At 50.1% G+C, this 17,371-nt stretch overlaps 1 protein-coding gene across 3 annotated transcripts in view; it reads left to right on the forward strand.

Moving 5' to 3' along the window:
- Positions 1–17,371, forward strand: part of LOC134491927 (active breakpoint cluster region-related protein-like) — a 171,760-nt gene that overhangs the window by 92,840 nt on the left and 61,549 nt on the right. Inside the window, exon 1 of one of the 3 annotated variants that reach the window (XM_063296013.1) lies at positions 10,798–10,968. The exons of the other annotated variants lie outside the window; for them this stretch is intronic. Within the exon in view, the coding sequence (XP_063152083.1) occupies positions 10,813–10,968 (156 nt within the window). The 5' untranslated portion in view covers positions 10,798–10,812. Of the gene's footprint in view, positions 1–10,797; positions 10,969–17,371 lie in introns of those variants that run through there. 3 annotated transcript variants of the gene reach the window in all.

Consider the following 17,371-nt stretch of genomic DNA (forward strand, 5'->3'; position numbering starts at 1 on the left):
CGTGGAACCCCAGGCCCCCCTGGAGCACGGTTCGAAAAACCCTGTTCTTTACAGTACAAAGAACGTGTGCTTTGGTGTGGTTTAATGAGGTTCTCTCTCTTCGGCTGCAGTAAATATAATCCAAGGGAAGGGTTTGTTTTTGCTCTGTGTCACCACCTTCGCTCTGCTGCAGATGGGACTTGGAGCCAGATCTTAAAACACCCGGGTGCATTGTGCATTCTCTGCAAATGGTGCAACGTTGTCCTTTTCCCTCTGCTGTTCTGCACTGGAGCAAACAAGGCTCGTTAAGCTAAACAAATTAGATTGCGCTGCTGGGTCTCTGGGCTTTCTCAAAAGCCAAGCCAATGCCTGAGTTTGCATTTTAATATTTTTTTTCCTGAGGTTTGAAAAGGAACGAAGCCAGCCCGGTTCAATTTGGCTCCAGGTTTTTTTGGGGGGGTGGGGGGGAGCTGGGAAAATGTGCGGGAGTGACCCCTAAGATCCTGTCTGAAGGATAGCTCCTTGGCAATTAAAGGAACTGAGAATAGGTTTGAGTTAGATACGGGTAGTCCTCACTTAATGACCATTCGTTTAGTGATGGTTCAGACTTAAAACAGTGCTGAAAAAACCAACTTACAACCAGTGCTCACACTTACGACTCTTGCAGTGTCCCCATGGTCATGTGATCATGATTTGGGCGCTTGGCAACGGGTTCACATTTATGACCATCGCAGCATCCTGGGGTCACGATTGTCATTTTTGTCCTTCCCAGCCAGCTTCTGACAAGCAAAGTCAATGGGGAACCGCATGGTTCACTGAACAACCACATGGTTCGCTTAACGACCGTGGTGATTCACTTAATGACTGCTGCAAAAAGGTCGTAAAATTGGGTCGGATTTGCTTAATGACCGCTTCGCTTAGCAACCAAAATTCCAGTTGCAATTGTGGTCATTAAGCAGGGACTACCTGTGCCTCAATTTTTTGAACAGGAGTTGTGTTCTCTGAGGCTCCAGTATCAATGCAGGGCAGGTAGACAAATATGGCCTCTCAACACAGCTCCTGCCAGCATCCCTGGTGGCTTCCTTCCTCCGACCAACTTTATCCTGGGTTGCTCTAGCAACGGTTGCTAAGACAACTGTTGAGCTTTATTCTGATTGGGCGAGGATGATAATGGGAAGGGAGAGGAGATGGTTTGTTACCTGGGTGAATTGGATGCTTGTCAGAGGTAGAACAAGGAAGAGTGTTTAAAACCCTCTCTTTCTATTTATTTATTGTTAAGGTGGATATGGGCGCGCATCTTGTGGCACACAACTCTGGGTGGCTAACAACAGTAATAAAAACAAGAAAAACAATGAACAAAAAATCAAGAAAAACCAGGCACCCAATCCATCAACCACATCCATTCATCTGTACCAGTGTTTTTCAAATGTGGCCACTTTAAGATGTGTGGACTTCAACTCCCAGATTTCCCCAGCCAGCCATGCTGGCTGGGGGATTCTGGGAGTTGAAGTCCACACATCTTAAAGGTGCTGAGGCTGCGAAACACTGCCTTAAAGAGTTCTAAGCATCTGGAGGTAAATTATATTTTATTATTTTGTCCTTTTTATATCTTGTTCACCTTACTGCCCTTTCAGAACGAGGGTGCCTACTGGTTTTGCAAAAATCAGGAGGAGTCTGGTAGCCCCTTTTCCAACCAGGACATTTTCTTAAAAGGTATTGGCTTTTGTAAGCCGCAGTTTGCTTCATTGCTGGAGAGGCTGGACTGTGCTTTTTTCTAACCATTGTCCTCCATGCAGCATGCATGGAAAATACCCCCCCCCCGATGTTTAAAACAGTTAAGAATTATTTCTCTTATAACAGCATGGGGCAGGTGTTATAATAAAATGCACTTGTTCGTTTCTTTCCTGAATGCATGCATTTTTCCTGCAGAGGCTTCCCAAATAGACTTCTTTTCTCCAAGTTGCCAATTTGGGAAATTCAACTGCAAATCCAGAAAAAGGGAAGATTTTGAACAAGAGCTAAGTTTGGGGCTGTGCACTGGTGTGAAAATGCGACAAGAGGTGGATTTGCCTTCTGGTAGGAACCGAACCAGTTCCTCCCCGCTCTGAATGTGGCGCTCGATAGCGCAAAATGAGTGCTGGGGTTCGCTGCGCCTGTCTGAAGATGGAGAGAGAGTACAGAAGGAACTCGGTAGCTTTGTCTGCTGGAAACTCAGCTTTGATCCAGAAGCATGAGTCACAGTGGCGGATGGGGGTGGGTGGGATGAACATGGAGATTCCAGCCGTGTGAACTTTGGGGGCGGGCGGGACTCCTGGGAATTGCAGGTCTTACAGGCTGCAACTTGGCTGTGGTAATGTGGAACTGCATCCACATCTCAATGCTTGGAGAAGTGGGCTGGCTTGGAGGTGGCCAGTGGCCACAGCATGTGAGTGCAAGGCACTACAGGTAGTCCTCACTTAACGACCACAATTGGGACCGGAATTTCAGTTGCTAAGTGATGTGAATCTGACCCAATTTTATGACCGTTTTTGCGGCAGTCGTTAAGCGAATCATACGGTCATTAAGTGAATCACGTGGTTTCCCATTGATTTTGCTTGGTGGAAGACAGCTGGGAAGGTTGAAAATGGCGATCGGATGCTGCGATGGTTGTAAATGCAAACCGGTTGCCAAGCCCCCAAATCATGATCATGTAAGTGCAGGGGACACTGTGAGGTCGTAAGTATGAGGGCCGGTTGTAAGTCAGTTTTTTTCAGTGCCGTCGTAAATCTGAACCATCACTAAACAAATGGTTGTTAAGTGAGGACTGCCTAGCTCAAAGCTCTGTTTATTTGCTGGAAATCCCAGCATCCACCATAATCTGGTGATAGTCCAGAAATTTTTCTCACATGGATCTGGACACCTCCTGCCCTCAGAAGGCTACTCTCGCAGCTCGGTGAGAAAATCAGACAGGCACCTGAGCTACTTCCCACATTCCCGTTGTATTCCCTTTGGAGGGAGGTTGGAGGTGGGGGATGACACGAAGGTGATTCTGTGGGGAGGAGAGAGGGTCCCCTCCTGGGCCCAGGGGTCTTCAACCTCTCTATAAGCGATGTAGGATAGAAAGGATACCCATCCGATTGGCAGGTGACTCCTCACGAGTCCAGCCGGATTGGCACCATCGGTGGCCTCTTGCGCTCGCTCTCTCTCCCCCGCGCCAGTCTGTCTCGCTCAGAATCCCTCGGGCTGGGGCGGGAGAGCCACCGGCCTGGCAGGGAGCAGTTTCTGGGTCCCCTTAGCTGGGGGTGGGCAGAGGGCCTGTGTCAGGGCCCAAGGCGACACCTTGGCTGGGAAGAATCAGGGGTCCGTGTTTTTAGGCTACGTTGGGGAGACGCTTGGCCTTGTGAACTGAAGGGGGCCTGACAAAGCAGGTGGGATGGACTGATTGCTTGATTACGTGCCACCAAGTCAACGTGAGCGCTTAGTGACCCCATAGATAGACCTTCTCCAAGAAGATCTGTCCCCAACCTGGTCCTTCAGCTCTTCCAATGGTGCCTTCATTGCCGCACTGTGGCTGAGTCCCTCCCCCTTGCTCTGGTCATACCCTTCTTCTCTTTCCTCCCATTATGGGCTTCTCCGGGGAGCTGGGTCTTCCCGTAGTGTGTCCAAAATGTGACAATTTGAGCCTCATCGTTGGTGCCTTGAGGGAGAACTCTGGGTTGATTTCTTCGATGATCCATTTGTTTGTTTTCTTCGCTGGGCACGGACTTCTCGGGCGTCTTCTCCAGCACCAGAGTTCAAAAGTGTAGAGCTCTTCCTGTCCTGCTTCTTCAAGTCCAGCTGGTAGGGTGTGTGTGAATGCAAACTGGCAGACTCTGTTCCATCTGAAGGTAGAGAATGGGAGAGATGGAGCCTCCTTCAAGGGGCCTCTTTGCTTCTCCTCCTCTCCCTCCCTACTGCCATAAAGGGGGGGGGGGTTCAAAAGCAACATCTGCAGTGAATTATCCACCCCCCCAGACCCATATACCCTCCCCACACTTCCTCTGTTGCAAGAGAGGGGCATCACGGCCACAAGGGTATCGGTCCGTCGAGAAACCATCAGAACGATTCAGGGCAGCTGAACATTTTGCTGGTTTTTCAGCTGCTGTGTTGGTTTATTGGAGGCAAAAAGGAAATGTTCCCCAAAAGAGGTACTTGTGGTCAGAACAATGTTTGTTTGTTCGTTTGTTTATTTAATTTGTCCCTCCCATCTCCTCCCATTGGGGGACTCTGGGCGGTTAAGTTATGGGAAGAATGGCCACGGCAAGCCAGCTTAGAACATGGTGGATGCACTGCAGCATTTCATTGGACAAGGGCAGGTCAGTCACATGTCAGCATCAGTTATTAATACAGGTAGTCCTCGACTTACGACCATTCATTTAGGGACCATTCAAAGTTACGACGGTGCTGAAAGAAGCGACTTGCGAACAGTCCTTGCGCTTACGACTGCCGCAGCATTGCCATGGTCACGTGATCGAAATTTGGATGCTTGGCAACCAGCGTGCATTTACAATGGGCGCAGCATCCTGGAGGCACACGATTGCCATTTGTGACCTTCCCAGCCAGCTCCCAACAAGCAAAATCCATGGGGAACCACATGATTCACTTAACGACCATGGCAAAAAAGCTCAAAAAATCAGGCGTGACTCACTTAATGACCGTATCACTTAGCAACAGCCATTCCGGTCCCAATTGTGGTTGTAAGTTGAGGACTACCTGTAACTGAAAGCTACCTCTGTGAGTCGTTTAGAGAACATCAAGTTGGAGCAGGGACTGATTTGGTTAAAGAGCTTTTCCCAGCATCTAGGCAACCTTGGCTGATCTAGAAAGCTAAGCAGGGTTGGAACTGGGGAGACCCTGAATGGGGGACCATCTGGGAATTCCAGTAGCTGGACTGGGAAATTGAAAAAACATCCTGCATAAAGGCACCCTTTTGTATCATGCCTAGAAAACTGCCGGGACGTGTCTTCAGAGTCACCAGCTCTCAAGATCGACTAGAGGAGGATTTCGTTTTCTATATTTTGATAGAAAATAGGCCCTGCATAATATCCAGGAAGTGGAATGCAGTACAGATAGTCCTCGCTTAACAACCATTTGTTTAGTGATGGTTCGGACTTAACAATGTTGCTGAAAAAACCAACTTACGACTGGTCCTCACACTTACGACCGTCCCAGTGTCCCCCCCGTAACGTGATCATGATTTGGGCGCTTGGCAACCAGTTCACATTTGTGACTGTTGCAGCATCCCGTGGTCACATGATCGCCATTTTCGACCTTCCTGACCAGATGCTGGCAAGCAAAATCAATGGGGAACCCCGTGATTTGCTTATCAACCTCATGGTTCATTTAACACCCATGGCAATTCGCTTAACAACCACTGCAAAAAACGTAAAATTGGGTCAGATTTGCTTAATGACCGCTTCAGTTAGCAACCAAAATTCCAGTCCCAACTGTGACCGCTCAGCAAGGACTACCTGTAAGAGCCGGGCACGTGAATACCTAACTCCGTGCACGCCCCGGGCACTGAGCCACGGTGTGGGAGGACAAAAGGGAATTGTTCCATTTGAAATAGAAACATGACATCTCTCAGTTAGTATGTGGTTTTTCCCCTGGTGCTTTTAACTGTGCACAGCTGGGCTTCTCCACACTTCCTTACATTCTGACTGCATCGACTCCTTTTTGCAGCCCACCCCCTGGGCGTCCTGTCCGGGCTGCGTGGTTGGGGCAGCTGCACGAACTCCGAGACCGCCCCAGCCTTGCCCTTCCGACGTGTCCATGTTTTCAAAAGCCCGTCGCCGGCCCTTGTGGTCTTGAAGAGGCGCAGGCACAAGGGCGGGTGAAACCCTGCCAAACGGGGGGGGGCAACGGGTTGCTGACTTCCAGCGGTTGTGAAATCTGAACCAGCCACCCGTCCTTTTTGTCCCGGGGCCAGGCAGAGCGGAATCAATTACACAAAATGTCAGCCTGCTCCAGTTTTGGCAGGCAAGCAGCCTTCCAGCTGAGCTGCCCTTGGGCTCCCCTTGTTTCCAGCCAGCTGGCTGGGGGTGATGGGAGTTGTAGTGCATCATCTGTGGAAGGGGCAGCTTGGGGAAAAGGCCGGAGAATCCGGCAAGATGGTCAGAAGTGTTCTTCCAAAACGAAGGACCTGCTGCTTTGAAGAGGACGTTGCTCCCCTCTCTGTTTTCTTCCTTTTTTAAAAATTTTGTCTCCTTCGCTGACTTGGCCCCTCTCTCCAGCAAATGCCTGAACTGGGGCCTCTGCAATGGGAAGCAGATGTCTGTAGGGATCCCTGCCTTCCTTCTCGCCTGCGTATAATTCATAGATGAATTCAGGTCAGTTGCCCAGCGCAGATGAGGAAAGAGTGCTTGGGGGCTTGAAAGAGTGCCTCTTGCCACATACAGAGTGCACTGCCCTCTCTTTGCAAACCATGAGGCCACTGTGTGTGTTGCCAGCAGTCAAAGGAGCACCTTGTCTTCTCGGAAGAAGCCACCCTCCTTTTCTGGGAGTGATGGTCTCTGTTGTGCAGGTCGTCCTCTTTTAGCGACCACAGTGGGGGCTGGCAACTCAGTCGTTAAGCAAAGCAGCAACTGTGTTTATGATCTGACTTCAGCTTTCCTTGGCTTTACAGACCTGCAAAGGTTGTAAATTCAAGAATTGGTCGTAAGGTTACTTCTTCACTGTCGTAACTGAACGGTCACTAAACAAGGCAGTAGCTAAACAAGGACTATCTGTAGCATGTTTGAAGCCCTCCACTAGTAAGTTCTCCTTCATTGGAAATCTCCAACAGGAGGCTGGGTAGCCATCTGTCAAAAATATTTACGAGACCCTGCACCAAGCAGGGGCTGGTCAGGTAGGACTAGATGACCTCTGAGGTCCCAGGCCAGAGGGTCAGCGAAGTGGTGCCAAGGGATATGGTTTGTCTTTTTGCCCCAAAGTGACCTTAGGTGGCCTTTTGCCGCCCTTCCAACTTGATGGCCCTTGGGCTCTCACGACCAACTGAGGAGGACCCAGATGCTTTTGGCCCTGGCGGTGAGTTGGCCTTGCAGGAAAAGGAGATTTTGTGATGTCCTTGGTGCTCTGCAGACACTTCATTACCCGAATAGGTAACATCATCAGTGCCAGTGAGTGTGGGGTTTGCTCCGTTTATACGTTTATATATATTAAAGACCCAGTTTGGTCTAGTGGCTAAGGCAACGGGCTCGAAACCAGGAGATGGTGAGTTCCAGTCCCGCCTTAGGCATGAAAGCTGGCTGGGTGACCTTGGGCCAGTCCCTCCCTCTCAGCCCCAGAGCCAATCAGGCGTAGTAGGAGAGTTCCAGTCCCGCCTTAGGCACGAAAGCCAGCTGGGTGACCTTGGGCCGGTCCCTCCCTCTCAGCCCAACCCACCTCACAGGGTTGTTGTGGTGGGGAAAATAGGAGGAGGAAGGAGTATTAGGTACAGTATGTTCCCCGCCTTAAGTTATTTATAAAAATAATAAAGGCGGGATAGAAAATAAACAGACAAACAAACATACATACAGTGGCTTGCCCTGCTGGTGGTGGTGGGGTCTCCTTGGTGATTCCCTGATTGGGGTGTTATTTTCTGCTTGATGGTTTGTCTGGTGTTAATCCCTGCTTTGCTGGCTGCTGGAGGGGATGTGTTCCGGTCCTTTTGATTCCTCCTTAGCTTTTTTATGGCCTCTTTTGAATGGTGTGTGAATGTGGTTGATCTCTATGGGTCTATTGGTGGCTGACTGGTCCGAGTGCCAGGCTTCCGGGAATTCCCTCGTGTTTTTTGGATTTGGCTTGGTCTAGGAAGCTGACAGTTTCTTCCCAGCTGAAACTGTGCTTGTGTCTGTCCCCGTGTTGTGAGGTTAAGGAGTTTTAGAGCTGGCATCTTCCTTCTCTGTAGCTGATGCTCTTTGGCCGGCTGTGCCCAAAGCGAGGTCCTTGTGGAGGGTGGGGGAGCCATGATGTGGGGACAGTGAGGAAGATGGCAAGAGGCAGCTTCTGCAGCTAGCCGGACCACTCACTTCTCTTTTGCAAGGAAAGTTCTCAGTAGGCAGGGATGCCCAGGGAAAGATGCAGTAAGCCAATGTTTTTCAACCTTGGCCACTTTAAGATGGGTGGACTTCAACTCCCAGAATCCCCCAGCCAGCCTGGCTGGCTGGGGAATTCTGGGAGTTGAAGTCCACCCATCTTAAAGTGGCCAAGTTTGAGAAACACTGCAGTAAGCGAACACAAAGGGGGTGTCAATCTGTGGAGGAGGCCAAGCATTGATGGGGAGGGAGCTATCTCAATGTGGGGCACTGCCTTTTCTCGAGGGGTGATCAGGAATGCTGGCAGAACCAGGCTTGCATGTGCTGGCAAACTCAACAACTCCTTCTGATCCATCTTGGCTTTGCTAAGTATGTGACATGCCCCATGCAGTTTTCTGGACAGCAGAAAGTGAAGGTTTGAAGCCCCTGCTTCACCCAGGTTGCCCTTTCCCAGGATAGTCTGCAGTCTAGGGCTTCCTGGTGGTCCCCCATCTGAGAGGACTTAGTAGGTGAGACTCAACTTTTTGCAGGCTGTGAGGAGCCTCTGTATAAAGGTTGAATTGGAGGCAGCCCAGAGGGGTGCTCTGAGCATGGGAGGAGTGCTTCTGGGCATGGAAGCTGGTGCTCCTGCATGAAGCATCCCTTGGAAGGTTGCAGAAGGGAGAGGTGTGGTGAGGCTGGCTTTCGATGAAGCTTCAGGGGTTCAGGGCTGGGGGGCCAGCTCCCCTCATTTGGAAGGTGTTGTGCAACGCGGAAGACGACGGACCAGGAGGTCGCTTTGCAGAACGTCCTGGGCCCTGGCTGGGAATTCTGGAAGATGCCATCTTGTGCCTGTGGGGTGCAGTTTCAGATCCTAGTTCTGTGTTGTCTAGGATTGGGGCTTCACGTAAATGAGGCGAGGAGCAAGGGGCTGCACCCCACGTTTGCAGTTGAGGTCCAAGCCATGGCAGTGGCGGCGCCTGGCTGAGCTTGGCATGATCGAACCTGGTTGGCACGCGAATTGTAGACCACTAGGAGATCTCACGGCCAAAGATTAGACGGTAGAGGGAAAAAAAATATAGAATGCAGCAGCAAACCACTGATAGGTTACTGCTGAGGAGATCACATTGCCTGAGTCGAATGCAACCTGAGGGAATCTTTATTTCACTAAGATCTAATGCTTAACGCTTTATTCCACCTCTTCCCTCCCTTTTGCTTTTCCTTTTGTGATGTGACTTTTAATTTATATATGTGGGCACAGGAACAGGCTTTGGAATCCTTTTTGTCTGAAAAGCAGAGTAATAATGCTAATAATTACTAGGGGGAGATGGGCGGTGATAAAAATTTGGCAAAATAAGTAAAATAATCCCGGATGTCAGCCACGTTTGGGCAAAAAGTCAAAATGACGCACAGAAAAGAGCAGAGCTTCAATCAAGCCATCGTGGCTGCCATCTTGACTTTTTTGCCCACACCCTGCTGATACTTGTACTAGTACTAATTCTAAAAACACTATAAATAAAATTTCTGCATTCCCACAGTGGAAAGGGGGAGAAAGAAGCATGATTCATCTTTAACATGTGCAGCAATTCTGGAGCACCATGAAGTTTTTGTAACTGAGAGCCGGTTTCCAATGGAGTAGAATCTGAATTCAGGGCCTGCTGGATGGTGTTGCTCCCTCTGCGTTCTTTGTTGCAAACTCTTTGGAGTCAGAGCTGGATAAAAATGTAAAGCGTAAAGTGGATTTTAATGGCTTTGCAGAGATTGAAATTGCCCTGAGATTCTTTTAGGATGAACACAATGGAGGTTGTCCTCACTTAACGACCACAATTGGGACCAGAATTTCAGGGGCTGAGCGAAGCGGTCATTAAGTGAATCCAGCCCATTTTACGACCTTTTTGTGGTGGTCGTTAAGTGAATCGCTGCGGGTGTTAAGTGAGCCACATGGTCGTTAAGCGAATTCCCCATTGATTTTGCTTGCCAGAAGCTGGCCGGGAGGGTAAAAAATGGCAATCCCATGACCGTGGGATGCTGCGGTGGTCATAAATGAGACCTGGTTGCCAAACACCCAAACCATGATCATGAGATGCTGTGATGATCATGTGAGGACCGATTGCAAGTCGGTTTTTCAGCACCGTTGTAAGTCTGAACCACCACTAAATGAATGGTCATTAAGTGAGGACCACCTGTAGAAGAAATATTTAGGTGTAAGGTACCCCACTGTGTTCTGGGTCTGCCTGGATGTCCTTTGTACCCTGTGCATCTGGGGGCTCCGAGCAGGAACAGGGAGCAGCAACTCCAACCCAGGCGAGCAGATCCTGAGGTTTGCCTCCTTTGCCTTCTGCTGCCTTTGGAGGCAGCAGGAGAAAACAGCTGGATTCTTGGCTCCGCCTTCCCTTCCTCGAGGTCTGGCCTGCCTGCCTTGGCAGTGGAGGAGTTAACCGTCTCTAATCCTCAGAGAAAGTCTGTTCCAGATGGATTTGTTTAGGGAAGCAGAGTTGGTGCTGCAGGGGTTAAGCCGGTGGGGAAGGAGGGGTGGGATAAGGAGCTGGGAGGGAAGAGGGAGGAACAGAGCCAAGCCAGCATCTCTCCACGCTTCCCAGGCTGTTCCTGGAGAGCGAGCGAGCGCCTCGTCTGGGGATGGTGCGCACCCCAGACCCTGCCCAAGGCCCACTGGTGGTCCTCTAAACAGCCACCGAACGCCCCCCTCCCCCCCACATGGGCCCTGCTCCCTCCTCCTGCTAACCGAGAGAGCGGGCTTGCCTCTCCGAATCGGTGCTGGTGCTCTCGGGGTGCCCCAAGGAAGGGGGAAACGGCCAGAGAGATGACTGAGGTCTTGGTGCAGCCGATGAACTTGTCCTGTGAGCATGTGGACCACCGCTCTTTGGCTAGCCTGGAGGAGGCCGCCGAAGGCAAGAGGCCCCCAAACAGTGGCGCCAAGCTGTGGGGAAGAGTGCGCAGCAAGCTGCTTCGGCAAAAGGTGCAGTGGGGTTGGGGTGCTGCCTCGGGTCCCCGGGGGGTGGGGGGGACCCTCTCGCTCTCTGCTATAAGTGTGCAAATAATAATTTGGAGGGGAAAGTGGAAGAACCGGCTTGACCTTGGACCAAACGTTGAGTTCAAACAACCCGCGAGTCTAGGCTCAAGAGGGTTGCAGAGCCGGCGACTCGTTGTCTTTGCAAGAACCCAGCCTTGCACTGTGGTGCGAACAGGCTTCCCTCTCAAACCCTGTTGTGCAAGTGTGTGCTTTGTTAACAGAGGCTTTGGATTTAGCGTGTTGTACAGCCAAGCCCAATGCTCTCGCAATTATTATTTGCAATTACAATTTGCTCCAGCGGATGGGGAATCCGCTGCCTCCCCGGAGGGCTTGCCAAGATCCAAACTTCCCTGCTGCAGTCACCTTCCCCCCTGCCCCCAAAACCCAGCCTGTTTGCCTTGCAGCCCGACCGAGCAGGGTGGAAACCGTGTATGGGGAGATCTCGGTGCTCACGGGGTTTGCAGGCTAATGGGGTTGCGAGGGGTGAGCGGAGAGGATCCTTTTGCAGCCAGACAGGTGTGATTTAGGGGGACGCACTCCGGACTCATCACATTAGTACCTTTCTAAAGAGGGGAATGTTGAACGGCATCTGGTCTTGCTCCGAGAACATAGTTTTCTCTCGTCCATAGTCTGGCATTTGTTGCAGCTGCCTAGCATGGTTTAATGAGGAAGGGAGGCGCACTCTGCACACGTTCAAGAAACGGGGTTCAGAATGCAAAAAGGTGGACCCCAAGGCTAAAAAACCCTCCCACGCCAGTGCCTCGACCACTGGCCAAAGAGTTTGGGTGCAGTTCTAGCCCTTTAGTTAAGAGTAAGAAGCCTTTGGAAGGCACAAGGGGGGGCGGTGGGGGCTAAAGGCTGCCCAGTGGGTCAGGTTAGATCGTATCATATCGTACGCGTGGGCAGGGAGGTTTGGGCAGCCTCTTCATTTTTTAAACAGCAAGATGCTTTTGAAGGCCCTCTTCTTGGTGGTTCTGTCGGTTTCCCAGTTCAGAAAGGTAGGGGACGGTGTCAGTGACTTTTTGGTGGGGGCTTGGGCCTGCTGGTCACCCATCACCATCTTCCTTAAAGGGAAGATTCTCCAGCAAAAATGGTGTGGTGGTCGCCTTTTATAGCATAGCTGGCTCCAAGCAAGCATCTTGCTCTTTTGAGGTGGGGTGGGGTGGGGCGATAGACTAATTGAACCCTTCACAGCTGGAAGGAAGGCATGCACCCCTGGCTTGAACCGTGACCCAGACAGAGAATTTGCTTTTCTCTCTTTGCACTTTTTGCCCTTCCTCCCCTCCCCGCTGCCTGCTGACATGTCGAGAATCTGAGACGGCTTTTTTGTGCTTTTTTTTTTAAGCTGTAATTTGTCCTTTCAAAGATAGCCACTCAGCAGGGACTACAGGCAGTCCTTGCTTAACAACCACAATTGGGACTGGAGTTTTGGTTGCTAAACAAAATGGTCATTAAGCGCATCTGACCCGATTTGACAACCTTTTCTGTGTTGATTGTTAAGCAAATCACTGCAGGCGTTAAGTGAACCAAATGGTCGTTAAGCGAATCGCGCAGTTCCCCATTGATTTTGCTTGCCAGAAGCCAAACAGAAACATCAAAAATGGCAATCACGTGATCACAGGATGCTGTGATGGTCATAAATGTGAACAGGTTGCCAAGCGCCCCAAATCGTGATCACGTGACTGTGGGGACGCTGCAACAGTCATAAGTGTGAGGACCAGTCATAAGTCGGTTTTTTTCAGCACTGTCATAAGTCCGAACCGTCACTAAATGAAGTGAGGAGTACCTGTAGATGGAAAATGCTTTCAGGGACATCAGGAAAGGGATGCCAGGACCCTGGGAGTTGAAGTCCACACATCTTAAAGTGGCCAAGGTTGAGAAACACGGATATACAAAGTATATGTATACGCATATTTGCATATGTCTATACAGAGTCTACTTTGCCAAGCGTAATATTTTTCCTACTGCGTGGTCTGCTGGCATCACATGCCCAAAATATGTGAGTTTCTGCCGACTGCTCATTGCCAAGAGAGCAGTCAGCCCTGATTTGGTCTAGGCCTGATGGATTAGTGCTTCCTGCAGCCCTTGGACGTGTCAGTGACCATTTCCAAATTCATGATCAGAAGGCCTCTGTCTTCGATCCCTCACACCTTCTCAGCATCCAGCTTTCGCAGCCTGACATGAGATGATCTTTGTTGTCAGTGAAAATCTTCATCCTTCACGCCATGCCTTCCTCCTTAACCTCCATCCCTTCTGCAGCACACCCTCCAGGCCGCCTTGATTATTCTTCATCTCAGGAGGAGGGAATCATCTCGCTAAAGCAGACAAAAGTGGAGGAGTCAGATCTTAGGGATGTGATTAATAGCACTCTTCTCTTGCCTCCCTGCCATAATTTCAACTCCGCTGTTCGAGATGTGCTTCTGGTGCAGCTGAAGTGGAAACCTTGGTGAATTCAGGCATTGTGCATTCAAATGTTGGGTCTCCAGTTCTGGATTTGCAACTGGAATTGGAGAAGGCTGCCTAGTGGTCAGGGAGTGATGGACCTCGGTGTCCGATATTATTGGCAAGCACTTGGCTGAGGAAGGCAGATGATGTTCAAGAGCCCATAAAGGACAGGACTTTCCACAGGTAGTCCTTGCTTAACAACCATAATTGGGACTGGCATTTTGGTTGCTAAGTGAAGCGGTCATTAAACAAATCCAACCAGATTTCACGACCTTTTTTGTGGTGGTCGTTAAGTGAATCACAGCAGGCATTAAGTGAACCATGTGGTCATTAAGCGAGTCACATGGTTCCCCATTGATTTTGCTTGCCAGAACCAGCCGGGAAGGTTGAAAATGGTGATCATGTGACCACAGGATGCTGCGACAGTCATAAGTGTAAGGACCGGTCGTAAGTTGGGTTTTCCAGCGCCGTAATAAGTCCAAACTGTCACTAAATGAATAGTCATTAAGTGAGGACTACCAGTATTCCTTATTCTTGTTCCAGCAAGGGATGCACAACCCCTTTTGAGCAAGGCAATTGCATTCGTGCTGTCCTTGGCCTCTTCCTTAGGAATATTTAGTATTTTATTTGGTATGCTCTTATGGCTAAGGATAGCACAGGACCTGTTGTTAAAATGTGTCATGGAAATTCTGCAGACATATTCAGGGTTTGACAATCTGGTGCCCCCCGTTTATTTTCTACTTCCAGAATCTCTGTTCTTGGCTTGCATGCCCGCATCCTCTGTTGGCTGTCCGAAAGATCCAGACAGCCCATCTGTGCTAAATTCAAAAGTGTCTGCAGAAAGATATGCTCCGCAAGGGCATCTTTGGCAAAGCAGCATCTGGGTATTTTGGGACTCTTACTCAGGCTGTTTCGCTTGTGAAGGGCACAGATCCAAATCGTGAATTAACTGACCTACTCAAGCTTTACGACTTCCTCCGAGTGGTACAATCCCCACACTAAATCTAGAAGTCATTAATGCTGGAGGAGTAATAAAAGATGAGTAACTAATGAAGTAGGAGCATCCAATCTACTGAAGCACGGAAGGGGGGCATCTCTCAGGAGCAAAAGAGGGAGCAAAGTGTTCAGGCATGAAAGGCCACTGAGTGCGCCCAGCAGCGGTTGGTCCCTTCTAGTGGTTTCCTGCAGTTGGAACAAAAATTGATATTTAGTTATTTATTTAATTTGTACGGCCGCCCATCTCACCAAGGGACTTTGGGCAGCCAACAAAATTTAAAAAATAAAACCAATTAAATTAATACAAGCATTAAAATACATTGCAGCTGAGAATAAGTAACCAAGTAACCGGCCCCAAGCTGTGAAGGGTTTTAAAGGTGCCAACCAGCACCTTGAATTGTGCCTGGAAACATGTTGGTAACCAATGCAGCTCATAGAGGTGTTACATGTGCCGAATAACTGGTGCCATTTACTACCTGTGCTGCACATTTTGCACTAGGTGAAGCTTCCGAATGCCCTTCAAGGGCAGCTCCATGTAGAGTGCGTTGCAGTGGTCCAGACAGGAAGTCACGAGGGCATGAGTGACAGTGAGCAGGGCCTCCCAGTCCAGGAACGGGCACAACAGGCGTACAACCCAAAGGTGTGCAAAGGCCCTCCTAGCCACAGCTGCCACCTGCTCCTTGAGCAGGAGCCGTGAGTCCAGGAGGATTGCACACCAGGTCTGTCTGGGGCAGTGCCAGCACCAAAGGTGGTAAATTCCTGGCCCCAGAAGGTCCAAATGCCCAAAGCCACTCAGTCTTACTTGCGCTGAGCTGGAAATGTGCACACACTACTTAGGTTGGCACTTAAAGTGTCAACCGGAGCGAAGAGAGTCTGGGTTTCAAGAGGAAGAAATAAGCTCATCACAGCCACGCATCGTGGTCATCTCTTTGCCACGTGCCCGGTTCGCTTGACAGTGACGCAGCTTTCAAGAAGCACAAATCCAAAGGTCTGGCGGGTTGGGTTCGACTGCTCTGCAATGGGAAGAGGAGGCCGTGTTGGCCCCTGCAGTTTTCCTGCCCTGGTTGGAAGTTTTCATTTTTGCGGTGGCCTCCCCGGCACTCTGTCGCTTGGGGGTGGGAATTTTGGGCCTTTGTGGATTTCCCCTTCCCTCGCTCCAAACAGCTGGACAGACTAAAGGCTAGTGGGCAGAATCAGCTGGTAGAGAGACTCCGTAAAAATCTTTCTCCTCGGAGAGAGGGGCTGAAGACCCGGGAGGGTCTCCATAGCCGCCATCGCGTGACCTGTGGAACTTCAGGCTGCTGGAACGACTTGCCTATCAGAGAAGAGAGTCCTGGGTTCGTTCAGCCTTCGACACGTTGCTGCAGATTTCCAGAAGTGACTTAGGGTAATTCTGCTTTCACGCATTGCTGAGCAGAATAATTTTCCCAAACGGAGCTTGGATGAGTGGCTGGAACCTGTCCAGCTTTAAAGCAGCCTGTGAGATTGTAAGTTTCTGTTACTTACTGCTGTTAAATGACAACAGTTGCTTAAGAACACCAGGCACACTAAAGACACTGGATTGCCACTGTTCTTATGTAATAATGCATCCCTTCTCCCTCGCGTCCAGTGTGCCTTTAGCATCCTGTGAAGCAACCGTCTGCGTTTCCCCCGTAAACAAGCTGCGAAGGCCACTTTGCCCTTCCTCTGTTCTTCTGCAGCCCTTGGCATTTAGTGGTAGACTGCTTCTGAACACGGAGGTGGCATTCAGTTGCCGTCTTCAATAGTCCTGGTTAGATTTTCACTCTGGGAGTTGGTCTGAATCCTTTTTAAAGGCCTCTGAGCTAGTTGCTGTTACCGCATTTCCAAAGTTCGGTTGTGCTTTGCAGGATCAAACAAATCATCCAGCCTTCCTGTTTGACAGAAAGGGGGACTAAAAGACAAGGATTAATGGCTCCCTTGAACATTTCTGTTCCTCTCAATGGCATGGCAGATTTATCTGCTTCCGCAGAGGGGGCCTGTTGCTGCTCTGCGCGAGTCACTGCTCGGGGCATAATGGCTTCCGATCCAGAGGCATACAGGTAGTCCTTGACTTACAACCACAATTGGGACTGGAACTTCCACCACTAAGCAATACAGTCGTTAAGTGAGCCACGCCCAATTTTACGACCTTTTTGGCCATGGTCGTTAAACGAATCACCGTGGTTGTTAAGTGAATCCAGCTTCCCCCATTGACTTTGCTTGTCAGAAGCCCCCTGGGAAGGTTGCAAATGGCAATCATGTGATCCTGGGATGCTGCAATGCCTGGATTTTGATCGTGTGACTGTCACTTTTTTCAGCACTGTCATAACTTCAAATGGTCGTTAAATGAATGGTTGTAAGTCGAGGACTACCTGTATGGAAAACAGTGGCTCAGATTCTAGTGCAAGCGCCTGCCCTCCTAGGTAGGAGCCTTGTTAAGGGATCCTTTGTTCTTTGAAATTGGTTTCCGTTCTCATCTTCTGTTTTGCAGAAAAAAACAATCCATTTGGGAGAAAAACAGGTTTTGTTTGCAGGGAGCCTGGATCAGTCAGTGACTTCACACACACACACACACACACACACACACACACACACACACACACACAGACCGCTTTGTCCCAGCTGCTTGCAGACAAAGAGCCAATCTCTCTCTGGAAACCGATTATCCGCTCCGGACGTGCCAGTCCAATGGATCCACTGGCCGTTGCTACGTTAGCCATCTGGGAAGGGGAACTGGGACAGCTGTTGGGGGTGGAGCCCACCAGGTGCCACGGATCTCCTTGGGGGCTGTGTGGTTTGGCAGATGCGTGGCCAGATAATTGGGGGGTGTCTGGGCCTTGAGAACTGCCCAGGGACCTGCACATGTGCCAGAGCAACGCTTTGAACGTTCACCCGTCTCATGCCAGCT

Source organism: Candoia aspera, chromosome 1, assembly GCF_035149785.1.
Source record: "Candoia aspera isolate rCanAsp1 chromosome 1, rCanAsp1.hap2, whole genome shotgun sequence".
Taxonomy (NCBI): Eukaryota; Metazoa; Chordata; class Lepidosauria; order Squamata; family Boidae; genus Candoia; species Candoia aspera.